The sequence below is a fragment of the Staurois parvus genome, unplaced genomic scaffold (assembly GCF_062004578.1).
Source record: "Staurois parvus isolate SC_StPar_1 unplaced genomic scaffold, SC_StPar_1.0 ptg000941l, whole genome shotgun sequence".
In the NCBI taxonomy this organism is placed as follows: Eukaryota; Metazoa; Chordata; class Amphibia; order Anura; family Ranidae; genus Staurois; species Staurois parvus.
In genome coordinates this window covers 1,309,807-1,333,813 of record NW_028318737.1, presented here as the reverse complement: position 1 = coordinate 1,333,813, position 24,007 = coordinate 1,309,807, and the positions used below count along the sequence as shown (strand labels likewise).

General features: G+C 46.6%; 2 protein-coding genes across 2 annotated transcripts in view; one reads left to right on the top strand and one right to left on the bottom strand.

Moving 5' to 3' along the window:
- LOC149441867 (uncharacterized) overlaps positions 1-22,506 on the top strand; it is a 97,024-nt gene extending 74,518 nt beyond the window's left edge. The window contains exon 5 of the mRNA XM_089656835.1: positions 21,097-22,506. Coding sequence (XP_089512961.1) covers positions 21,097-22,506 — 1,410 coding nt within the window. The remainder of the gene's footprint in view (positions 1-21,096) is intronic.
- On the bottom strand, positions 2,061-4,896 carry LOC149441868 (uncharacterized). The gene has a single exon (XM_089656802.1). It carries the CDS (start codon positions 4,884-4,886, stop codon positions 3,216-3,218), a length of 1,671 nt encoding a protein of 556 aa, XP_089512928.1. The 5' UTR covers positions 4,887-4,896; the 3' UTR covers positions 2,061-3,215.
- Positions 22,507-24,007: the final 1,501 nt, after the last annotated feature.

Here is a 24,007-nt window from a genome sequence, read left to right as displayed (position 1 = left end):
ATAGGGAAAGTCAGTTTTATCCCCTAAACATATCCCCTTTATCATATCCATGTGAAAATCATCATTGTCCCCATCTCTGGGAAAAGGACTGGCACTCCCCATGGTTGAACTCCACCCCACCAGACTGTCCACTACTGGGACAAGACAACAATCCCAAGGTGACACTCAGGCAACATACTCTTTACATGTCTCATTAGCTGGTAGTTGGGATTTTTCTAAAGCTGATCCGTCTTCCTTAGTAAATTTATTTAACCCCTCGCCTACCAGGCACTTCTACCCCTTATTTACCAGGCCAATTTTCAGCTTTCAGCGCTGCCGCACTTTGATTGACAATTGCGCGGTCATGCAACATTGTCACAAATAGAGCTTTCTTTTGGTGGTATTTAATCACCACTGGGTGCTTTACTTTTTGCGCTATAAATAAAAAACTGCCAAAAATTTGAAAAAAAAAAAAGTTTCTTTGTTTCTATTATAAAATTTTTCAAACAGATAATTTTTCTCTTCACTGATGTGCGTTGATGAGGCAGCACTGATGGGCACTGATAGGCGGCACTGATAGGCAGCACTAAAGGGCACTGATAGGCAGTACTAATGAGGTGGCACGGATAGGCGGCACTGATAGACAGCACTAATGAGGTGTCACGGATAGGCGGCACTAATATGCAGCACTGATAGGTGACACTGATGATGGGTACTGACTGGCACAACCGCTGGGCACTGACTGGTGGCACTGACTGGCAGCACTGCTGGGCTGCACTGGTGGGCAGCACTGATGGGTGGGCACAGGTGGGTGGCACTGCTGGGCACAGGTGTGTGACATTTCAGAGTGGCACAGGTGGGTGCATTGCTGGGCACAGGTGGGTGCACTGCTGGGCACAGGTGGGCGGAGCTAGTGGGCGCACTGCTGGGCACAGGTGGGCGGAACTTGCAGGTGGCACTGCTGGGCACCGATCATCAGGGCACTGATGATCAGTGCCCTGATGATCGGTGCCGATCCTCGCTCTGACAACTGCCGGTTCTCGGCAGTACTTTCCTCACAATCTGACAGCGTGAGGAAAGTGCAGCCGAGAACCGGCACTTGCATTTCCCTGTGATCAGCGTGTCATTGGACACCGCTGATCACGTGGTAAAAGGCCGCTGTGATTGGCCTTTTACCACATCACGTGATCAGTTGTGTCCGTAGGACACAGCGATCACGGAGATCACCGGGTGCGCGCCCCCTGGGGCGCGCAGGAGAGCGCGTTCTGGGGGGACGTCATATGACGTCCACTCAGAACTGGCCGGCCGCAGTGCAGCCGTCATTCGGCTATCTGCGGTAGGCAACAAGTTAACAGTTTTCTTCCTCTGAATACTTTACACGGTGGCTCCGGAGGGTCTGGGTACTTCCCCTTACCTTGGGAGTTTCCCATCATCACTGCAAAGCAAAGAAGCAATATTATGTGAGCTGGCCTATGTGTTTCTCTCCCGGTGATGACTCTTTGTGCCGGGTGAAGCTGAACTGAACTCACATAGAGCTCCAACAAAATTCTTCTCAAATGCACAAGTGCTTCAAGGCTGAAAATCCCCTGGATAGGTACATCCCTATTGTGACTCCTTCAGACTGTCACCATGCTTTCACCTATCCCAGGTCAATGGGGAAATCTCCTCGCTGAGTAGATGGGGCGTCTCACAGTCCTCACAGTCCTACAGAGACTTAGAATACATCTACTGAACAGTTTCTCTGGTTACAAGCGTACATAATCACTGAACACACTACTCTGTATGATTGTATGGAGGACATACACACATTTCTTATACATCAACCTAGGTTCTGTTTAACCCCGCGAGCTCCCAAAGCTCCAGAGAACAATTGCTCGTGCTACCGCAGCACAGAGGCTTGGTGGAGATAGGGGGAGATCAGGGCAAAGGAAGACAAAAAATGCTCACTTACCTCTGATGGCCGATCCTATCCCACTTCTGACACCACTTCTGTCAGGAACATCAATTTATGCCGGCCTCCTCCTCCATACAAACATCCAGTTCAAAGTACTTTGGGAATAATAAAGTCAGACATCTGGATGTGTGATGCAAAATGTGACTTCTTTATTATTCATCAAGCTTTAATTAATAAATGAGAACGCGACATATTTCAGGCAGTTTCCATAAATCACCAAATCAGAATACAGAACAGAGATTTCAATAAACTACTCCATGTTGCGTCATAACAAAAATACAACAGTATAGTGACTTCTGTGATTTCTATAAACAAGAAATGTACACTAATAATATGTTGGGGGAGAGAGACAAGCATGTGTCCAGCCGTGACACCAAAATGCCTCAATCAGGAAAAACAGTTGAATACCACATTATGGCCACTAGATGGAGCCAATGATCATAGGAAATCCCTGTATGAAAAGACCAACATGTGACATGGCTGAATGAATGCTGGTCATATTAGTTCATCTATTCTCTAAGTGGGGCAGTATCTATTGGGCCAATCTCTTTTACAAACCACACATATCACCCTTCAAAGTGAAAACAGAAACGATTTGTACAAAATCAAAGAGTAGAAATATTTTCCGGTGGATCCCCTCTACCCAGATCCCATATGTAGACATAGAACAACAAGCTGTGTTCCCTCTTGTGCCGCACTCCTCCAACCACCCAAACCCACACAGAAGCAAAGGGAAATGAGAGGAAAGTTCCCCCCTAGTTTGGGGCGGAGTTCTCCTTCCCTCCTGTTTGGGGATGGGAGAAGGATGGACTGAAGACAGAGAGACACTTCGGAGTCACCACTGTTCTGTAGAGCCTTGAAATGAAGGACATCAACTTCAGAAGTTCTTGTTGTCTGTGTAAAGTTCCCCGATAACGAGATCTGGGCTCTCCCGGCTTCTAGCTCTGTAACCCGCTATATCATTATCAGGAAACGCAACTCCGACACCCAAGAAGGGCTGAAGTTGTGTCCTTCATTTCCAGGATCTACGGACCACTCTGCACCCCGACATTTACTGCACTTCCTCCATGTCTTTGGGGGCCTCTCATCTCCTTATCAACTGTTCCTTCCATGATGAAGATCAGCCATGGAGTATATCTGAGGTGTATATCAGGGTGTGCTTCTTCCCCACATGAGAGCTGGGATGTCCAGCAACATTCATCTAGAAGACATTTCCCGCACTCAAGGCATTAATACACCTCCAGGGTTGTGTGGGACCCCTGATGTACAGGAAGACAGGACTTCAGTGAGGAACATTTCCCTCACTCAAGACAGGAAAGTGGCTTCTCCCCGTGTGAGTTCTCTGATGTCTGTAAAGATCGGACTTCTGCAAAAAACATTTCCCGCAGTCAGGACAGGAATATGGCTTCTCCCCCTTGTGAGATCTCTGATGTCTGGAAAGACTGCACTTATGTGAAAAACATTTCCCACACTCAGGACAGAAATATGGTTTCTCCCCCGTGTGAGATCTCTGATGTCTGGAAAGATTGGACTTCTCTAAAAAACATTTTCCGCACTTAGAACAGGAATACGGCTTCTCCCCCGTGTGAGATCTCTGATGTTTGTGAAGAATGTACATATGTGCAAAACATTTCCCACACTCAGGACAGGAATACGGCTTCTCTCCTGTGTGAAGCTTCTGATGTGTGTAAAGATTAGAGTTGTTTGAAAAACATTTACCGCATTCAGGACAGGAATATGGCTTCTCCCCCGTGTGAGATCTCTGATGCCTGGAAAGATAGGACCTCACTGAAAAACATTTTCCGCACTTAGAACAGGAATACGGCTTCTCCCCCGTGTGAGATCTCTGATGTTTGTGAAGACTAGACTTTTCTGAAAAACATTTCCCACACTCAGGACAGGAATACGGCTTCTCCCCCGTGTGAGATCTCTGATGTTTGTGAAGACTAGACTTTTCTGAAAAACATTTCCCACACTCAGGACAAGAATATGGCTTCTCCCCTGTGTGAGATCGCTGATGTGTGTAAAGATGGGACTTGTCTAAAAACCATTTACCGCACTCAGGACAGGAATACGGCTTCTCCCCTGTGTGAGATCTCTGATGTTTGTAAAGATTGGACTGGTCTGAAAAACATTTTCCACACTCAGGACAGGAATACGGCTTCTCCCCCGTGTGAGATCTTTTATGCCTATTAAGATGTTTTTTAGAACTGAAACATTTCCCGCACTCAGTACAGGAATAAGGTTTCTCCCCCATGTGCGATCTCTGATGTGTGTAAAGACTGGACTGGTCTGAAAAACATTTCCCGCACTCAAGACAGGAATACGGCTTCTCCCCTGTGTGAGATCTTTGATGTTTGTTAAGAATGGACTTGACTGAAAAACATTTCCCGCACTCAGGACAGGAATAAGGCTTCTCCCCTGTGTGAGATCTTTTATGCAGGTAAAGATAGGACTTCTGTGAAAAACATTTCTCGCACTCAGGACAAGAATATGGCTTCTCCCCTGTATGACATCTTTTATGAAGGTAAAGACTGTAGTTATGTGAAAAACATTTCCCGCACTCAGGACAGGAATATGGCTTCTCCCCTGTGTGAGTTCTTTTATGCACATTAAGCTCTTGTTTACGCCGGAAACCCTTCCCGCACTCAGGACAGGAATACGGCTTCTCTCCTGTGTGAGATCTTTTATGCACATTAAGATTGGATTTAGAATGGAAACATTTCCCGCACTCAGTACAGGACAGCCTCTTCCCTGCTGGAAGGCCGGCATGGTCCCGCACAGTCTGAGGTTCCTCAGGATACGAGGAATCCGATGGTCCAGCTACACTGGGTGGTGCCGGATGGACATTGGAGGGAGCCGGGTTTTCTCCTGGACTATACTGTGTGATGTCCTCATCTTCTACTTTCCAGTCTGGAGACAAAGTGAGACAATCCTCGGAGGTTTTCCTCATCTCCCGACCATGGACTAAAATACAAAGACAAAGAGGATTACTAGACAGGAGCTGATTGGTCCCCCCAAACCAGGACTCCGCCCACATCAGGCAGCTTGGTCTCTGAGGAGCTTACAATTCCACCCTCAAGGGAACTAGGAAATGGCTCCTCTGATCTCCTACCAGGTCATTTCTTTATTCATGGACCTTAGTCAGAGAGTGAGGAAACAACCAGAACTGTCTTTTATAGGAGGGACAGTGATGAGGGGATTATAGGACGAGGGGCCCCACCCCCTCTATCACTCATCACCATCTTCCCAACACAAGAAGTACTGCACTTCCTTATTTACTCCATGATTTAGTCATGAAGAACAGCGGGGCTGAACCCCACCAGAGGTCAGAGAGTGAGGATGGGGGGAGAACAACCAAGATGAAGACTGGACTGATCCTGAAGACCACCATCATTGGGGTATTGACTCCTCCCTCATTATCACTTTCTGTTTAAGGGTCCAAAGTTGGAGGATGTTATCACATTATTATCACCATGTAAAAGTCTGTGCTCCAATCACATCATCCGATATAAAATGTCCAGCTGGTAGGAAATGGGTGTAACAAAAGAGAATCCATATTATGTGTATATATAGCAGTGGGGGGGAGGGGGAGAGCAGAAGTCAGGACTATGGAATGTACAACATAGAGTATATAGTGCAGGGGTCAGGAGTATGTAATGTACAACATGGAGTATATAGTGCAGGGGTCAGGAGTAGGTAATGTACAACATACAGTATATAGTGCAGGGGTCAAGTTGTAATATAAATTATATAGTGCATAACACCCTCCTAGACAGGTTTCCAGATAGCCTAGGCACCTTTAGTCCTTTTTGGCTCCACTCTAATCAGTGATTGAATGTTTTGGACTGTTCTAGGCTTCACGTTCAACTGCTTCCCCTGCCTTCTAATGACAAGTTTCAGAGATCCCACACCGCTGCCTCCCATCTCCTGAGACTGCACTCAGTGACTTGGGTCTGAGACACTACAGACATATCCCTCCACCCGGCACAGGTGACAAATACTGGGAGAATTGCTATGTCACCTCCATGAGGAATAAGATCAAAAGAACATGTCCAGGTGCCTAGGTCTAGTAACACTTATGGTGAAATGAACATTTTGCTGCCAGCTGAACCCCAGAACCTCCATAAATCCAGTCTAGAGACATAAATTGTGTCTGCAGCACAGAGAAGGAAGATTATCCGAGAGAAATCCAGGAATACAGGACGGGGAACACAGCTCAGGAAAGTGACCAGGGGATTACAGGCTGATATCACCCAGTCCCCGCCCTACTCTGGACCAATCAGTGAGCAGTATGGGTGGAGGAATGGATTTAGTGTTCATGACCCACCTGTGCTGATCTCTGTAGGAGTGTCCTCCTCTATAAATGTCCCCGTTATTCCATCCTCCTCCATAGACTGCTGATCATCCCTCACATACGCCTCTTCTTCTTCTGCTTTCACCTCAAATTCTATATCGATTGGATCTCCACTCTAAATCAAGGAAATGAGAGAAAATATCATCTGTAAAATGTAAGATTTATGATTGTGACATCACACACAAAATCCACACATTGTCTCCCTTCACAGAAGCAGATCACATGTGATATGTCGGTACATTTCCCCTAAATACCGCATGCCATCCTGAAACTGTCCATTTCCTATCCCGTGTTGCGGTATTGACCACAAACACTGAACACGCTCAGTAAATACCGCATGAACAGGCGTTACATTCACAGAAGGAAAGAATGAAATGCATGCGGTCATTAATTAGTGGTGGAGACATGCGGCATTCAGGAAATGTGTACTGCTTGGTAAAGAGTGGGCGGCCGCTGGCATCCTTAACAACCAGTAAACAACATGGTTGTTAGGGAGCGAGCGGCCACCACGTCCTAACCAATCGATAAATCTAAAAACAAAGATTTACCGGCAACAAAATATTAAGAAAATGGCGTGGGGTCCCCCTGTTGATAGGGACAAGGGACTCTTCCCCACAACCCAGGCTAGTGGCTGTGGGGGTTTGCAGGCAGAGGACTTACAAAATGTAACAAGGGGGCCCTCAGATCCCTCACCCCATGTGAATGAGTATGGGGTACATGGTGCCCCTAATTATTCACCCCAAAAAGTATTCTGTTAAATAGACAGCAGGCAGTTTTTGAAAGTCCTTTATTAAAAAAGGGAAAACTAAAGCAAAATGTCCCCCCGGTGTAGATCCATCATCAATCACGATGCTCGCTGTCACCGCTGACTCGGAAAGAAAAGCTCCGCTCCCAATGAAGACTCCCCTCTGTCTGACAGCTCTGCTGCCTCCTGCCACTAAATATACTAAGAGACGGTGCCACTCAGTGATGTCACTGACCGGGGCATGTTGTATTGGTGATGTCACTGACCGGGGCATGTTGTATTGGTGATGTCACTGACCGGGGCATGTTGTATTGGTGATGTCACTGACCGGGGCATGTTGTATTGGTGATGTCACTGACCGGGGCATGTTGTATTGGTGATGTCACTGACCGGGGCATGTTGTATTGGTGATGTCACTGACCGGGGCATGTTGTATTGGTGATGTCACTGACCGGGGCATGTTGTATTGGTGATGTCACTGACCGGGGCATGTTGTATTGGTGATGTCACAAGAGGGCAAGGCCACCCAGTGACATCACAGGGTGGTAGTGCTCCTTAGTTTATTTAGAAGTGGGAGGCGGCGGAGCTGTCAGATGGCAGGAGGGGAGCTTTGTTTTTTATTTGAGTCAGCGGTGACAGCGAGTATCGTGATTGGATCATCATGAATCTACATCCGGGGGATATTGTTCTTTATTTTTGTTTTGTCAAAAATTTCTTCCAGTGTTTTTTTACACTACACTATTTGGTGAATGAATAGGGGTACTATGTACTTTATACTCATTCACATTGTGGGGGGGCTGGGATCTGGGGGCCTCCTTGTTAAAAGTGGCTTCCAGATTCCAATAAGCCCCCCACCCACAGCCCCCCACAACCACTGCCCAGGGTTGTGGGGAAGGGACCCTTGTCCCCATCGACATGGGGACAAGGTGCTTTTGGGAGGGCAGAGCACCCCTGCCCTGAAGCACCCACCCAATGTTGAGGGTATGTGGCCTGGTATGGTTCAGGAGGAAGGTGGGCACTCACTAAGGGTCTGGTATTGATTTTGGAGGGGAACCCACACTTTTTGTATTATTTTGGCATCGGGGTTCCCCTCAAAATGCATACCAGACCTGGAACTTGGCAGCCGTCCGCTCCTTGTTTACTGGTTGTTGGGGACACTGGCGGCTGCCCTCTCCTTAACAACAAGCTATTTACAAGTGTTGCTATGGACACCAGTGGTAAATTCCCCGCAGGCTTCACTACTAAAAAACAGAATGCAGCATCTTACTACATACTGGGATACGGGAAGATACCGCTTTGTGATTGGAGCCCATAGTCTCTACAAGTCCATGTTCTAGATTCTCCATCCCACCAACCTTGTAATAGTGAGGGATGGTGTGATCTTCCTGTGTGGAATCCCGGGAATCAAGAGGACGGGGACATCTCTCTGGTGGGTTCCTGGTATTAGGTGGCTCCATCATATCCTTGTGTCCTTCTGAAAACTCCTCCATCACTCCATACTCCTCATCCTCCTCTTTATACTCTTCTTTAACATCAATATTATCATCCCCGAGGATTCCACTCTGAAAGATATAATAAAACATTCATTGTAACAAACATGCTGTGTATAAATCACAACTACCAATAATTGTCATCATCTACCTGATGATGGTGAGGGATGGTGTGACCTTCCTGTGTGGAATCCCGGGAATACAGAGGACGGGGACATCTCTCTGGTGGGTTCCCATGACTGGATCCATCTGTAGGAAACACACACACTGACTGAATCCATTGTTTCTATGTGTTTATCAGATGATGGGGGATCTAGGTGGATCCTCCGTACTGCTCTCTCCTTTACAATAAAGTCTCCTCTTACCCGGTGATGTGAGGGGCGGCTGATTGTCCATCATGACGTCCTTGTAGAGATCCTTGTGTCCTTCTAAATACTCCCACTCCTCCATGGAGAAATAGACAGTGACACCCTGACACCTTATAGGAACCTGACACACACAATGATACAGTCACCATCCAGACACATCCCTTGTCTGTTACTGGAGAATGTCCCAGAATTCCCGGCACCGCTCACCTCTCCTGTCAGCAGCTCCATCATCTTCTTGGTGACTTCTAGAATCTTCTGTGTCTTCTGTCTTGTAGGGATCAGGGATGGAGGTGGGGGGATGGTGATGGGATTCTGGATTCTCGAGGATCTTGTGGTCATACGATGAGATCTCCTTCTGGTGTCATTGTCGGTAGATTTCTTCATGACTCCTGTACAGTTCTGTGTGATACAAAGATAAATCTCACTCTCCCATAATCCCTCACTTCTATGGTCAGCTCTAGATTTATTCTCCAGGGATTGGCCACAATGTGCCGACTCAGCAAAGGACAGACATCTCCATCCAATGATATGATGACAATGGGGTCAGATTTATAGCTCCTTCTAGAAGTCATATAATAGAGTCACTAATGGTTTACTAGTAAGGCTCACTGACCCACCAGGAAATGTCACCCATGGATTTAGTGGTCAGTGGGCGTGGCATGCTGGTAATCATGGGTCTCTCTGATTGGACTAAAGCTGAGATTGTTCTCTTCTATAACCAATGCCGCCATCTTGTGCTATAACCAAATCTCATAGAGTCCGGACACTTTATGTATTCATAGTTCTTGTGTGGATGTCGTTATTGATTACAGAACATCAGAAGACTTCAAGTGACTCTGAATACCCCCCAGTGTACAGCCCAGTCAGATTTAACCCCTTCATTACACTCACCTCTCCAGTCAGCAGGCTGAGGATCTCCAGGGTGAGCTTCAATATCGTCTCATTCCGGGGAAATTCCTTCCTTACAATCTTCACAAAACCCAAAGTCTGCTGATTGTCCATCATGACGTCCTTGTAGAGATCCTTGTGTCCTTCTAAATACTCCCACTCCTCCATGGAGAAATAGACAGTGACACCCTGACACCTTATAGGAACCTGACACACACAATGATACAGTCACCATCCAGACACATCCCTTGTCTGTTACTGGAGAATGTCCCAGAATTCCCGGCACCGCTCACCTCTCCTGTCAGCTGATGGACCATCATGGTGGTCAGTTCCAGAATCTTCTGCTCTTTCTCCCTCTCAGGTATCAGAGAATGAGATGGAGGCACCATGGTGAGGCTCTGGGTTCTGCTCCATCCTCCTGAGATTGGCTCCCCACTAGACTTCTTCTTTACAACATAATCCTACAGATCAGGAGAAAAATAAAACAATATCAACCACCTGACATCATCTAAATGTGTGCAAAAATAAAATGATCTATTGACCAGAATAGACAAGAGTGATGTCATGTGACCTCCCAGAATCCTCCTCACCTCTCCGGTCAGGTCAGTGTTTTTTTAATAGAGATCAGAGTGATGTCATGTGACCTCCCAGAATCCTCCTCACCTCTCCGGTCAGGTCTGTGTTTTATTAATAGAGATGTGATGTCATGTGACCTCCCAGAATCCTCCTCACCTCTCCGGTCAGGTCTGTGTTTTATTAATAGAGATGAGAGTGATGTCATGTGACCTCCCAGAATCCTCCTCACCTCTCCGGTCAGCAGGTAGATGATCTCCAGGGTGAGGTTTAGTATCTTCTCAGTCATGTGACTCCGGTCCTCCTCCATCCTCATTGGTGCCATCATGTGATCTATACAGGTCTCCTTGTAGACGGATAACTTTGGGAAATGAAAGTAAGAATGATTTGGATGGTATTGGTCACACAATAATAGGATGTGGATGTGAGGGGGGAATAGGAGGGTTGCTGGACATTGAAGAACTACTCCCCCCATGGGAAGACATTTTGTTTGGACTGTTTAGTGTTTACTACAATTTTGAGGTCCGGGGCCCCTTTTCTCTGTTGGGTTTGTTTGGTCTCTGAACTGGTTTTGATGAGTATTAGATCTGCAGACAAGGAATGATAAATCTGATCCTTCCTATGACTAGTTTGCTCTGAGGCAGTGCTGTGAGGTCAATGTCGGCTCATCATGCAGGGATGGTCACATTACATCACCCGACGCCCGGGACATGTAGTTCTGGGGGCCGGGCAAGTATTGTGTTTAATCTTTATCCCTGCTGAGGACAAGCCGCAGGGCTCTCCTTTCAGGTGCCAGCCTCTGCCACCCCGTGTGTGTGATCCTCTCCTGTACCTACTATGCTTGCCCGGCTCTGCTTGCCCATCTGTGGGTCCGGGTCAGCGGGTGTCGGAGGGTAGAGGGGATGGAGGAGAGCGGACACATTCACTCCCTTCTTATCCTGACCCAGATGTGACGTTATGACAGATTTCCCGACCATCGAGGCCGGCAAAGAATGTAATGCGGTGCGATGTGCACTACATTACATCCAATGGAGTACAGGGGAACATTGCGGGTCTTTTAGACCCTGGATGTCTCAATAAAGAGAACCTGTCATCAGAAGTCATCTCATAGAGGACTTTGTCCCCTTAAGTAAAAATGTTTTTTTTAATTGTAAAGAATTAAAGTTACACCCAAGTACATAACTCCTCCCCTTAAAACATTTTGATGCCCCCCCTCCCCCACATATATGCACACCCAAACATAAGAGTACACGCTGGAGCTCCTACACGTGATAACATTGATTGTGATACACGTTACATATCGCCGGTCACACCAGAATGAGAGGATAATTCTAGGAGCAGACCTCCTCCGTACTCCATACTGATGACCTAGAAGGGGCTATAAATGTGTCCCCTATAGATAATACCGGGGACTAAAGGTTGTCACCATTTCAGCACACACAACTTAAGGTTTGACATGTTGGATATCTATTTACTCGCTGCAACCTCGGCTTTTATATTTTACACATAAATGGGTCATTTATTGCTTTTTGTGCCCTGAAATCAGCTTAAGTGTATTTTTTAATGAAATTTGGCATTTCCTAGACTTTGTGATAATATTTTGTGACATAAAAAATTAGAACTGCCGCTATTTTATTCTCTAAAGTCTCTACTTTCAGAAAATCAATGTTTTGGGGGTTTTGTGTCATCTTCAGGATAAAATGATTTTTTAAATGTGCAAAAAATGCAAAAATGGCTCTGGGAGTGAAAGGGAGAAAGGATAAGCCGGACACTCCCCTTTCCTGAGGAGCAGCCAATCGGTTCTCATTGCACTGCAAGGTCTCTCCCCTCCCTGCTAGTCCCCGGGTGCAGTGCTGGAGACAGGCGGGGGAGGGGAGGAGGAGATAAACAGCGTAATGTTACACATATTACACATGTGAGTTCCTATAAAGCCCCTTTCATTGCTTAAACCCCCCAACATTCCTAAAAGAGCCTCAGATTTATATACATTTGTTGTAAATAGGAAATAACATCTTATTACCTCCTCTGCTGCCACTTCCACCAACGTCTCTGATATACTTCTTCCCGCCTCGCCTCTCATCTGGAACTTCCTGTCTGTGCTTGACATCACTTCCTGTCTGTACCTGACATCACTTCCTGTCTGTCCCTGACATCACTTCCTGTCTGCATTCCATAGAGACTTCCTGTGTGAGTATAGGTGAGATCCCCACCTTGTGGAGTTCAGAGGAACTGCAGCCCCGAGATCCATCCCATAATCCCCCTTCCTGTATAATACAGTTGTGTCCAAAATTATTCAACCCCCAATGCTGTAAAGGGGTTTAGGGACTATAGTGTACATTTGGAATTGTATTCAGAATCAAATCCTACAAGGACGTTGTAACTACCCAAATGCAACTAAAATGACATCAATTGTTTATGTAATACAGTAGTAAATGGTTCTTATGTGGTTTCTTCATTGCCACAATTATTCAACCCCTTAAAGACTACCACTCTGAAGAACAGAGGTTCATACAGGTGCTTTCCATCAGGTATTGAAAACACCTGTGGATGTCACCGAGCAGCAATCAAGCATAATAAGCACCAATTAGGCAGCTTTAAAATGACTGTGATACTCAGCTCCTTCTAGACATTTACTGGTGTGGTTACAAACATGGTGAAGGCAAGAGAATGGTCCAGGAAGACAAGAGAAGAGGTGATTTCTCTTCACAGGAAGGGCAATGGCTATAAGAAGATTGCAAAGATGTTAAACATACCAAGAGACACCTTAGGAAGCATCATTCGCAAATTCAAGGCAAAGGGCACTGTTGAAACGCTACCTGGTCGTGGCAGAAAGAAGATGCTGACTTCGACTGCTGTGCGCTACCTGAAGCATAGAGTGGAGAGAAGTCCCCGTGTGACTGCTGAGGAACTGAGAAAAGATTTGTCAGATGTGGGTACAGAAGTTTCAGCCCAGACAATAAGACGCACACTGCGTAATGAAGGCCTCCGTGCCAGAACTCCCAGGCGTACCCCCTTGCTGTCTCCAAAGAATAAGAAGAGTCGACTGCAGTATGCCAAAAGCCATGTGGACAAACCACAAAAGTTGTGGGATAGTGTTCTGTGGACTGATGAAACAAAATTAGAACTGTTTGGGCCCATGGATCAACGCTATGTTTGGAGGAGGAAGAACAAGGCCTATGATGAAAAGAACACCTTGCCTACTGTGAAGCATGGTGGAGGGTCAATCATGCTTTGGGGCTGTTTTGCTTCTGCAGGTACAGGGAAGCTTCAGCGTGTGCAAGGTACCATGAATTCTCTTCAGTACCAGGAGATATTGGATGGAAACGTGATGCAGTCCGTCACACACCTGAGGCTTGGGAGACGTTGGACCTTTCAACAGGACAATGATCCCAAGCATACCTCCAAGTCCACTAGAGCATGGTTGCAGAGGAAAGGCTGGAACATTTTGGAGTGGCCATCGCAGTCACCAGACTTAAATCCGATTGAGAACCTCTGGTGGGACTTAAAGAAAGCAGTTGCAGTGCGCAAGCCTAAGAATGTGACTGAACTGGAGGCCTTTGCCCATGAAGAATGGGCGAAGATACCCGTAGATCGCTGCAAGACACTTGTGTCAAGCTATGCTTCACGTTTAAAAGCTGTTATAACTGTAAAAGGATGCTGTACTAAGTACTAAGATTGAATGTCACTTGGGGGTTGAATAAAACTGATAATGCTGTGAGCACAGAAAAGACATTTGTGGTTATTTCATTATAACTGTTATGTTATATTTGTCTGACCTACAAGTGCCTCTTTAATGTAAATGTAAGCAAGATGACTGAATGATCAAAAGCAATGTCAAACTGGCCAAAACACTCAATTTCAGTGGGGGTTGAATAATTTTGGACACAACTGTATGTACCTTACAGGGATACTACGGGAGATGAAACATTACTGAATAAAGGAAGAAGAAATAAATGTAACTCTTATGTAACCAACTGTTCAACAAACATCTCTTATTACATATAGAAAAGTCTTACAAACACAGAGCACAAAATACAAATGTATAGCTAATGAGAGCGATCCCGCCAAACCTGATCCTTCTGGGGGGGACAATGCAAAAATATATATCAATCCACTCATAATGACATCATCTTCTGGGAGTGTCTGCACATCCATTTCATACACATTTCATGTCTCAGCAGATCTCCTGCAGCCTATTAGCACCCATTTCCCTCTCTATGTCTCAGCAGATCTCCTGCTGCCTATTAGCACCCATTTCCCTCTCTATGTCTCAGCAGATCTCCCGCAGCCTATTAGCACCCATTTCCCTTTCTACATCTCAGCGGATCTCCTGCAGCCTATTAGCGCCCATTTCCCTCTCTATGTCTCAGCATATCTCCTGCAGCCTATTAGCTCCCATTTCCCTTTCTATGTCCCAGTAGATCTCCTGCAGCCAATTAGCGCCCATTTCCCCATTAGAGAATACAATGGGGGTAATTCCATTTTTTTGTGATGAACTTTTTATTGATTTTTCAAACTTTCTAACAAGCAGCCACAAAGGTAAATGTAAAATAAAAGCAGAGAGGGAGAGAAGGCTGATAAAGCAGCTCATCGATGAGAGGTACATAAGAACATACAATGTCAATACAAAACAGTGACATGGCCATCAATCACAAACGATCGAAGCAGACAGATCGGTGTCATAGGTGTCCCGTGGGTCCTGAACTGCCTCCAGCACAGGGACAGTAGCAGGGTGTAAAGCAGGTAGGTACTCCAACTTCCTCATTTCTGCTCTGACCTTCATCAGTGCCGGTAACATGGGGGACATAGAAGACAGCCAATGCATGGGAATGGTTCTCCTGGCTGCCCTCATGTAGGTGGAAAGTTTCCTCGCACATTTAGAGAGACCCGAAAAGGTAGACCCAACAGGAAGTAAATGGGCTCAAAAGGGACAGGAGCCAGGAAAAGTAACCACAATGGGGTAAGGACCTCCTCCAAAAGGGCGCAATGGACCAGCAATCCCAAAAAATGTGGAAAAGAGTGTCAGTTTCCGTCCCACAACATCAGCAAACAGAAGAAACATTCGGGTTACTATCATGGAGAACCTCAGGGGTCCGATACCAAAACATCGGGGTCTTAGAAGGATTTTCTGTATACATTACACACACAGAAGATTTAGAAGAGGCCTCCCAAATCCTACTCCATTGATCCAACCCAATATCACATTGAAGGAAACGGGACCATTTACACATATAAAGGGGAGAACCAATAGAAAAAGGGCGACATCTACAAGCAATGTATACGTAGCGGAAATGATGTCCCGGTGGTGTGGGCCTTGGATGCAGATATGATCTAAAGGGGTAGGTTGTTCAAGAGTCAGAGAAGAGGCTTTGGGGGCAAAAATGTGTTGTATCTGTAGATAAAATACTGATGGGGTGGAATGCGAGCAGCTTTTTGAATGTCAGGGAAGGATTTAAGGTTGTGAATTACGGGATTGACCAAATGTTGCAATTGGAATAGATTAGCCTCAGCCCAAGGACGGACTCGACCAATGGCCAGATTATCTGGGAGACCTGGATTAAAAATAATGTTGGTCAAGGGGGAACACTTAGAGCCTAGGATGAATCTAACCCTACACCTCCTCCATATAGACAACATAAACTGCACGGGTCCTAATATGAGAGGAGAGGTAGTGCGGGCTGTGACAAAATAAGTCCCCCTCATTCCCTCTTTACACCAAGTCATGGCCAGACATGCACACCTTGGTTAGCTAGTCGCTGTGGCCATGTGCATGTGGGTGGGATCTGTGACAGCCTCTGATGACTCCTCTGTCATCCAATAAAGCTGATGGACCTCTGATGTCTTCCTTGTCCTACGATGAAGCTGATGGACCTCTGATGTCTCCCTTGTCCTCTGATGAAGTTGATGGACCTCTGATGACTCCCCTGTCCTCCAATAAAGCTGATGGAACTCTGATGTCTCCCTTGTCCTATGATGAAGCTGATGGACCTCTGATGTCTTCCCTGTCCTCTGATGAAGCTGATAGACCTTTGATTTCTCCTCTGTCCTCTGATGAAGCTAATGGACCTCTGATGTCTCCCGTCTCCAATGAGGCTGATGGACCTCTGATGTCTGCCTATCCTTTGATGAAGCTGATGGACCTCTGATGACTCCCCTGCCCTCTGATAAAGCTGATGGACCTCTGATGTCTCCCTTGTTCTACAATGAAGCTGATGGACATTTTGATGTCTCCCCTGTTCTCAGATGAAGCTGATGGACCTCTAATGTCTCTCCTGTCATCTGATGAAGCTGATGGACCTCTGACGTCTCCCCATTCTCTGATATCCACCAGTCAATGTTCACTGAAGGAAGTGGGATCCAGGAGCGAACATTCACTAAAGAAAGGGGAGATCCATGAGCAAATGCTCACTCCAGGAGGGAGAAATCCAGGAGTGAACGTTCACCATGGGAAGTGGAAATCCAGGAGTAAATGTTCAATGAAAGAAGGGGAGATCCAAGAGAGAATGTTCACTAATCTCCCACCCCTCTAACTGGCATCACCCCCTGTGCCAATCCTAGGTGTGCCTGGAGGAGAGCAGAAGGATGACTCTCTGTGGTGTCAGACTTCTCCCTTCTAACCCCCGACACCACAAGCCCAATAGGCAAACACTGCGCCCAACTGATGCTTCATAGCTACTTTCCAAGGTAGAGCTATTCCCTCCCACACCATGCAATATAGAGGCCTGAATACGCATGCGCGTGCCCGTATGGCACCAGTAACTTCAGTCTCTTGGTAACAGGATGAATGTTGGGGTCTTCAGCGAGACACTTTCATTGGTGCACTTACACTCCTATGGTAAAGTATCATTGTAATCCCGTGGCAGGATTTGTATAGCAAAGCAAACACTGTGTCTGTATAGCAGGACCATCTACACAACCCAGTGCCTGGTGAGTATGGGAGAAGTGTCATGTCTCTGTGTGCCGTGTTCCTGTCATCTGCCAGGGGGCAAAATCCCTCTCACCAGATCCTGGGACTAAGACCCAAACCATGGTCCTGGAAATGACCGGCTCCTGTGGTCACCTCACGATGAGCCCTTCACACTGTCGGTGTAGGCACTGTACTGTAGGCCACATCTCTCAGGTTGGATGTTCCCTGACTGATGCAGATACCTAAACATGAAGTGAACTGACCCTGAGCACTTCTCTGCCAGGTCCAGACTGTCTCCTGCCACATGCAGACTGCCTCCCCTCAGGAAAAACAAGATGGAGTCCTTCACTCTGCTCTCACTAAGCATGCTGGTCTCTGTAGTTCCATCCCTCATATCAGCCTATCAGGCCATTTCTGTTCAGGACTGCATATCCCACAATGCTTTGCAGCTGCACCTCCTGCTGAGAAAGTCCCTGTCATTGGCTCCTTCAATACCTCTTCTGATTGGCTCTCTCTGTATTACAGTCTGAGAGGAGAAGGGAGGGGCTGAAATCCCTGACTGCCTTGTGTGTATCCAGTGCAAGTGTCAGATTTCACAGGAGATGCCAGTCAGCAGGTTACAGCAGTCACAGATAGGAGTCATTTCCTCCCCTACACAAGGATCTACAGTCCATACACACCCAGCACAAGGCCGGGGTCACACTACCAGACGCTTCTCGGGGCTGCAGTTCCTCTGAGCTCCACAAGGTGGGGATCTCACTTCTACCCAGACAGGAACTGTCTATGGAAGACAGACAGGAAGTGATGTCAGGTACAGACAGGAAGTGATGTCAGGTACAGACAGGAAGAGATGTCAGGTACAGACAGGAAGTAGAGAGGAGACGTTGCTGGAAGTGGCAGCAGAGGAGGTAATAAGATGTTATTTCTTATTTACACCCATTAACCCCCCGTCATGTCCGTCCTCTTCCTCCATAGTCATGTCCGTCCTCTTCCTCCATAGTCATGTCTGTCCTCTTCCTCCATAGTCACTGTGACGTCTTTTATCTCCAGCAGATGATGATACACACATATATATTGTGGGAACCCAGATTAACCCCTTCAGGGGCAGAACATTCCCCCACTTCCGGGGCCGGAACATTCTCCTCATTGTGGAGAGGTGTCACCTTCTCACCTCAGCAGTCTATACTAATGGATTATACCACTTTTATAAGTGGCGGGGGATGGAGAATCCTATGACATCACACTGACCTCGCAGCTCCTCCTCCAATGTCCTTCCAACCAGAGTCATATAATCCTATGACATCACACTGACCTCACAGCTCCTCCTCCCAATGTCCCTCCATCCGGAGTCAGACAATCCTATGACATCACACTGACCTCACAGCTCCTCCTACCAATGTCCCTCCATCCGGAGTCAGAGAATCCTATGACATCACACTGACCTCACAGCCCCTCCTCCCAATGTCCCTCCATCCGGAGTCAGAGAATCCTATGACATCACACTGACCTCACAGCTCCTCCTCCCAATGTTCCTCCCTCCAGAGTCAGAAAATCCTATGATATCACACTGACCTCACAGCTCCTCCTCCCAATATCTCTATATCTAACTTTTTTCTGATGCTCTTAGGATGTGGGGGCCCCTTGGTATCCTCACATGTAAAGTGGGACTGTTGGTCCTGTGTTGTATGTAATGACATCAGAATGCTGCAACAAGCCTATACCCTGCATAGTGTGGGGGTCCTGTGGGGGGGAATTATACCTCAGTCTGAAGTGGGGCTTTAATAAAATGGAGACCTGAATGGAGAGGTGAGGAGGATTCTGGGAATATCATTTGATGTGACTATTTGTGTTCAGATGTAGAGTTTTCCTCCTGTGAAGTCTGGAGATCATATGACATCACATTGCCTCCACCTCCCTCCCTGATAGAAGAGAGAAAGAAGAAGAAGATTCTAGAAGTCACCAGAGAGATCACTGAGCTGCTGACAGGAGAGGTGAGCGGTGCCGGGAATTCTGGGACATTCTCCAGTAACAGACAAGGGATGTGTCTGGATGGTGACTGTATCATTGTGTGTGTCAGGTTCCTATAAGGTGTCAGGGTGTCACTGTCTATTTCTCCATGGAGGAGTGGGAGTATTTAGAAGGACACAAGGATCTCTACAAGGACGTCATGATGGACAATCAGCCGCCCCTCACATCACCGGGTAAGAGGAGACTTTATTGTAAAGGAGAGAGCAGTACGGAGGATCCACCTAGATCCCCCATCATCTGATAAACACATAGAAACAATGGATTCAGTCAGTGTGTGTGTTTCCTACAGATGGATCCAGTCATGGGAACCCACCAGAGAGATGTCCCCGTCCTCTGTATTCCCGGGATTCCACACAGGAAGGTCACACCATTCCTCACCATCATCAGGTAGATGATGACAATTATTGGTAGTTGTGATTTATACACAGCATGTTTGTTACAATGAATGTTTTATTATATCTTTCAGAGTGGAATCCTCGGGGATGAGAATATTGATGTTAAAGAAGAGTATAAAGAGGAGGATGAGGAGTATGGAGTGATGGAGGAGTTTTCAGAAGGACACAAGGATATGATGGAGCCACCTAATACCAGGAACCCACCAGAGAGATGTCCCCGTCCTCTGTATTCCCGGGATTCCACACAGGAAGGTCACACCATCCCTCACTATTACAAGGTTGGTGGGATGGAGCATCTAGAACATGGATTCATAGAGACAATGTGTGGATATTTTATGTGAGTTATATTTTACAGATGATATTCTCTCTCATTTCCTTGATTTAGAGTGGAGATCCAATCGATTTAGAATTTGAGGTGAAAGCAGAAGAAGAAGAGGCGTATGTGAGGGATGATCAGCAGTCTATGGAGGAGGATGGAATAACGGGGACATTTATAGAGGAGGACACTCCTACAGAGATCAGCTCAGGTGGGTCATGAACACTAAATCCATTCCTCCATCCATACTGCTCACTGATTGGTCCAGAGTAGGGCGGGGACTGGGTGATATCAGCCTGTAATCCCCTGGTCACTTTCCTGAGCTGTGTTCCCCGTCCTGTATTCCTGGATTTCTCTCGGATAATCTTCCTTCTCTGTGCTGCAGACACAATTTATGTATCTAGACTGGATTTATAGAGATTCTGGGGCTCAGCTGGAAGCTAAATGTTGATATTCACTATAGACATTACTAGACCTAGGCACCTGGGGTATGAGTCTTGTATCTTTGTCCCCATGCCCGGGTCTAGTAAGATCTCTGACAGAACAATTCTCCCAGGGTATCTTCTCTGTTATCTGCTGGCTGTGCCGGGTGGAGGGATATGTCTGTAGTGTCTCAGACCCAAGTCACTGAGTGCAGTCTCAGGAGATGGGAGGCAGCGGTGTGGGATCTCTGCAACTTGTCTACAGTAAACATTTAATCTTCCACTGATTACTGAATACCAATATTATGAGTACTGACCCTTACACTGTATAATTTATACTGTACATTACATACTCCTGACCCCTGCACTATGTACTTCTTGTGTTGGGAAGATGGCGATGAGTGATAGAGGGGGTGGGGACCCTCGTCCTATAATCCCCTCATCACTGTCCCTCCTATAAAAGACAGTTCTGGTTGTTTCCTCACTCTCTGACTAAGGTCCATGAATAAAGAAATGACCTGGTAGGAGATCAGAGGAGCCATTTCCTAGTTCCCTTGAGGGTGGAATTGTAAGCTCCTCAGAGCCCAAGCTGCCTGATGTGGGCGGAGTCCTGGTTTGGGGGAACCAATCAGCTCCTGTCTAGTAATCCTCTTTGTCTTTGTATTTTAGTCCATGGCCGGGAGATGAGGAAAACCTCCGAGGATTGTCTCACTTTGTCTCCAGACTGGAAAGTAGAAGATGAGGACATCACACAGTATAGTCCAGGAGAAAACCCGGCTCCCTCCAATGTCCATCTGGCACCACCCAGTGTAGATGGACCATCGGATTCCTCGTATCCTGAGGAACCTCAGACTGTGCGGGACCGGGCCGGCCTTCCAACAGGGAAGAAGTTCTCCTGTACTGAGTGCGGGAAAGGTTTCCTGTGTAAATCTGCTCTTAATAGGCATAAAAGATGTCACACAGGTGAGAAGCCATATTCCTGTGCTGAATGCGGGAAATGTTTTGTATTAAAATCACATCTTGTCACACATCAAAGGCTGCACACAGGAGAAAAAATATATTCCTGTCATGAGTGCGGGAAATGTTTTTCACAGAAGTCCCATCTTTACACACATCAGAGATCTCACACGGGGGAAAAGCCATATTCCTGTCCTGAGTGTGGGAAATGTTTTTCACAAAAATCCAGTCTTTACAGCCATCAGAGATCTCACACGGGGGAGAAGCCGTATTCCTGTCCTCAGTGCTGGAAATGCTTTTCAAGGAAGTCCATTCTTTCCAGACATCAGAGATCTCACACGGGTGAAAAGCCATTTTCCTGTCCTGAGTGCGGGAAATGTTTTACACAGAAGTCTAATCTTTATGTACATCAGAGATCTCACACAGGGGAGAAGCCGTATTCCTGTCCTGAGTGCGGGAAATGTTTTTCAGACAAGTCTAGTCTTTACAAACATCAGAGATCTCACATGGCGGATAAGCCGTATTCCTGTCCTGAGTGCGGGAAATGTTTTTTAGTGAAGTCTCATCTTTACAGCCATCAGAAATTTCATACGGGGGAGAAGCCATATTCCTGTCCTGAGTGCGGGAAATGTTTTTCAGAGAAGTCCAGTCTTTCCAAACATCAGAGATCTCACACGGGGGAGAAGCCACTTTCCTGTTCTCAGTGTGGGATATGTTTTTCACAGAAGTCTGATCTGTACATACATCAGAGATCTCACTTGGGGGAAAAGCTGTATTCCTGTCCTGTGTGCGGGAAATGTTTCATATATAAATCAGCACTTGTTACACATCAGAGATCTCACACGGGGGAGAAGCCGTATTCCTATTCTGAGTTTGGGAAATGGTTTTCAGAGAAGTCCATTCTTCATAAACATCAGAAATCTCACACGGTGGAGAAGCAGTATTCCTGTCCTGAGTGTGGAAAATGTTTTTCAGCTAAGTCCAATCTTTATAGACATAAGAGAACTCACACAGGGGAGAAGCCGTATGCCTGTCCTGAGTGCGGGAAATGTTTTTCACAGAAGTCCCATCTTTCCAGACATCAGAGATGTCACACTGGGGAGAAGCCACTTTCTTGTCCTGAGTGAGGGAAATGTTCCTCACTGAAGTCCTTTCTTCCTGTACATCAGGGGTCCCACACAACTCTGGAGTTGTATTAGTGCCTTGAGTGCGGGAAATGTCTTCTAGATGAATGTTGCTGGACATCCCAGCTCTCATGTGGGGAAGAAGCACACCCTGATATACACCTCAGATATACTCCATGGCTGATCTTCATCATGGAAGAAACAGTTCATAAGGAGATCAGAGGTCCCCAAAGTCATGGATGAAGTGTGGGACCGGGTTGGCTATTGATGGCAGGAGAAGAATAACAATGGAGTCCTGCCCTGTGATTGGCTGAGTCTATAAATTGTTGAATGAATGGACCGCCATTCACCCAGACGTGACCAGTTTGGTCCATACTTAAAGGAGAAGTTCCCCTTTTCGGGCAGAATTTCCCTCCCATAATACACAGAAGCGTTCTCTGATGCCGTCTCTGGCCCGGCCGTCCCGATGGGCTTTCCTCTTCCCTCATCCACAAGACCATCACTTGTCTGTCAGTTTATTGGAACGATGGAACGGATTTTCAGATTGCATCATTTCCTGTCCATGATATCTCAGCATTCACTTCCTGTAGGCCACTTCCCAGAAGCCTTCACTTCCTTGTTGCATCACAGAAGGGGGTGTGACGGCGTGTTCACCTCTCGGGACCACACCTCCCTCATTATAATACCTTCCTATACAATCTGATTGGACAATCTCCTCTAGATCTCCCCCCAGCTATGTAGTACAAGGGCAGACAAAGTCCAGGGTATGGAATGTGTGACAATTTATATTGGGAACTTGTGAGGTCTGGGGGCTGCAAATGCATTAAGATGTACCAAGGATTCCGGGGAGAGCGCAGATTAGTAACGTTTGTAACCGTTTTAGGATCGCCCAAAAGAGGACAGAGAGGCAAGTGAGGGGATATGAAGTTGCTGGAATATTTATCAGAGCCCCCAGTGAAGAGTGTGTGACCCATCAAGAGGCTGATAGACGTAGGTCTGGATTTAGGAGGACTCCATGGGAGTGAATGGTGAGAAGTTTGAGAACAGAGCAATGCTTCTAAGTCAGCCCATAAGGAGCCATGTATTGTGGTGTAAAGGGGGGTTAGTGGGGTAATCTGGGCACCAAGAAATATTTAGTAACATTTGGAACACCCAAACCTCCTTGTTCCTTATGTATATACATAGCATGTCTTGGGATTCGTGGCCCTTTGTCTGCTCAGTTGAATCACAAGACCTGATTTTAAAAAGATTTCAGAGTATAGGAGGAGATGGGGATTGATGGGGGTGGGGGTGGGGATGAGTACAGGACAAGTGAAGGAGTTTTGGTAAAAAGGCCAATTTTCCATCACTGATCCTCCCTATCCAGGAGAGGTGAAGATGAGTCCAGGACAGAAGTAGGACTCTCAAGTATTTGAAAGTGGGGATGTAGTTGGCCTCATGGAGTGTGTTGTACGAGCGAGGGAGATGAATGCCCAAATAATCCAGGTAGGAGGTGGGCCAAGGA

What these genes read in the sequence shown, in the direction of transcription:
- LOC149441868 (XM_089656802.1), bottom strand. Translation starts at nt 4,886, where the DNA reads ATGAGGAAAACCTCCGAGGATTGTCTCACTTTGTCTCCAGACTGGAAA.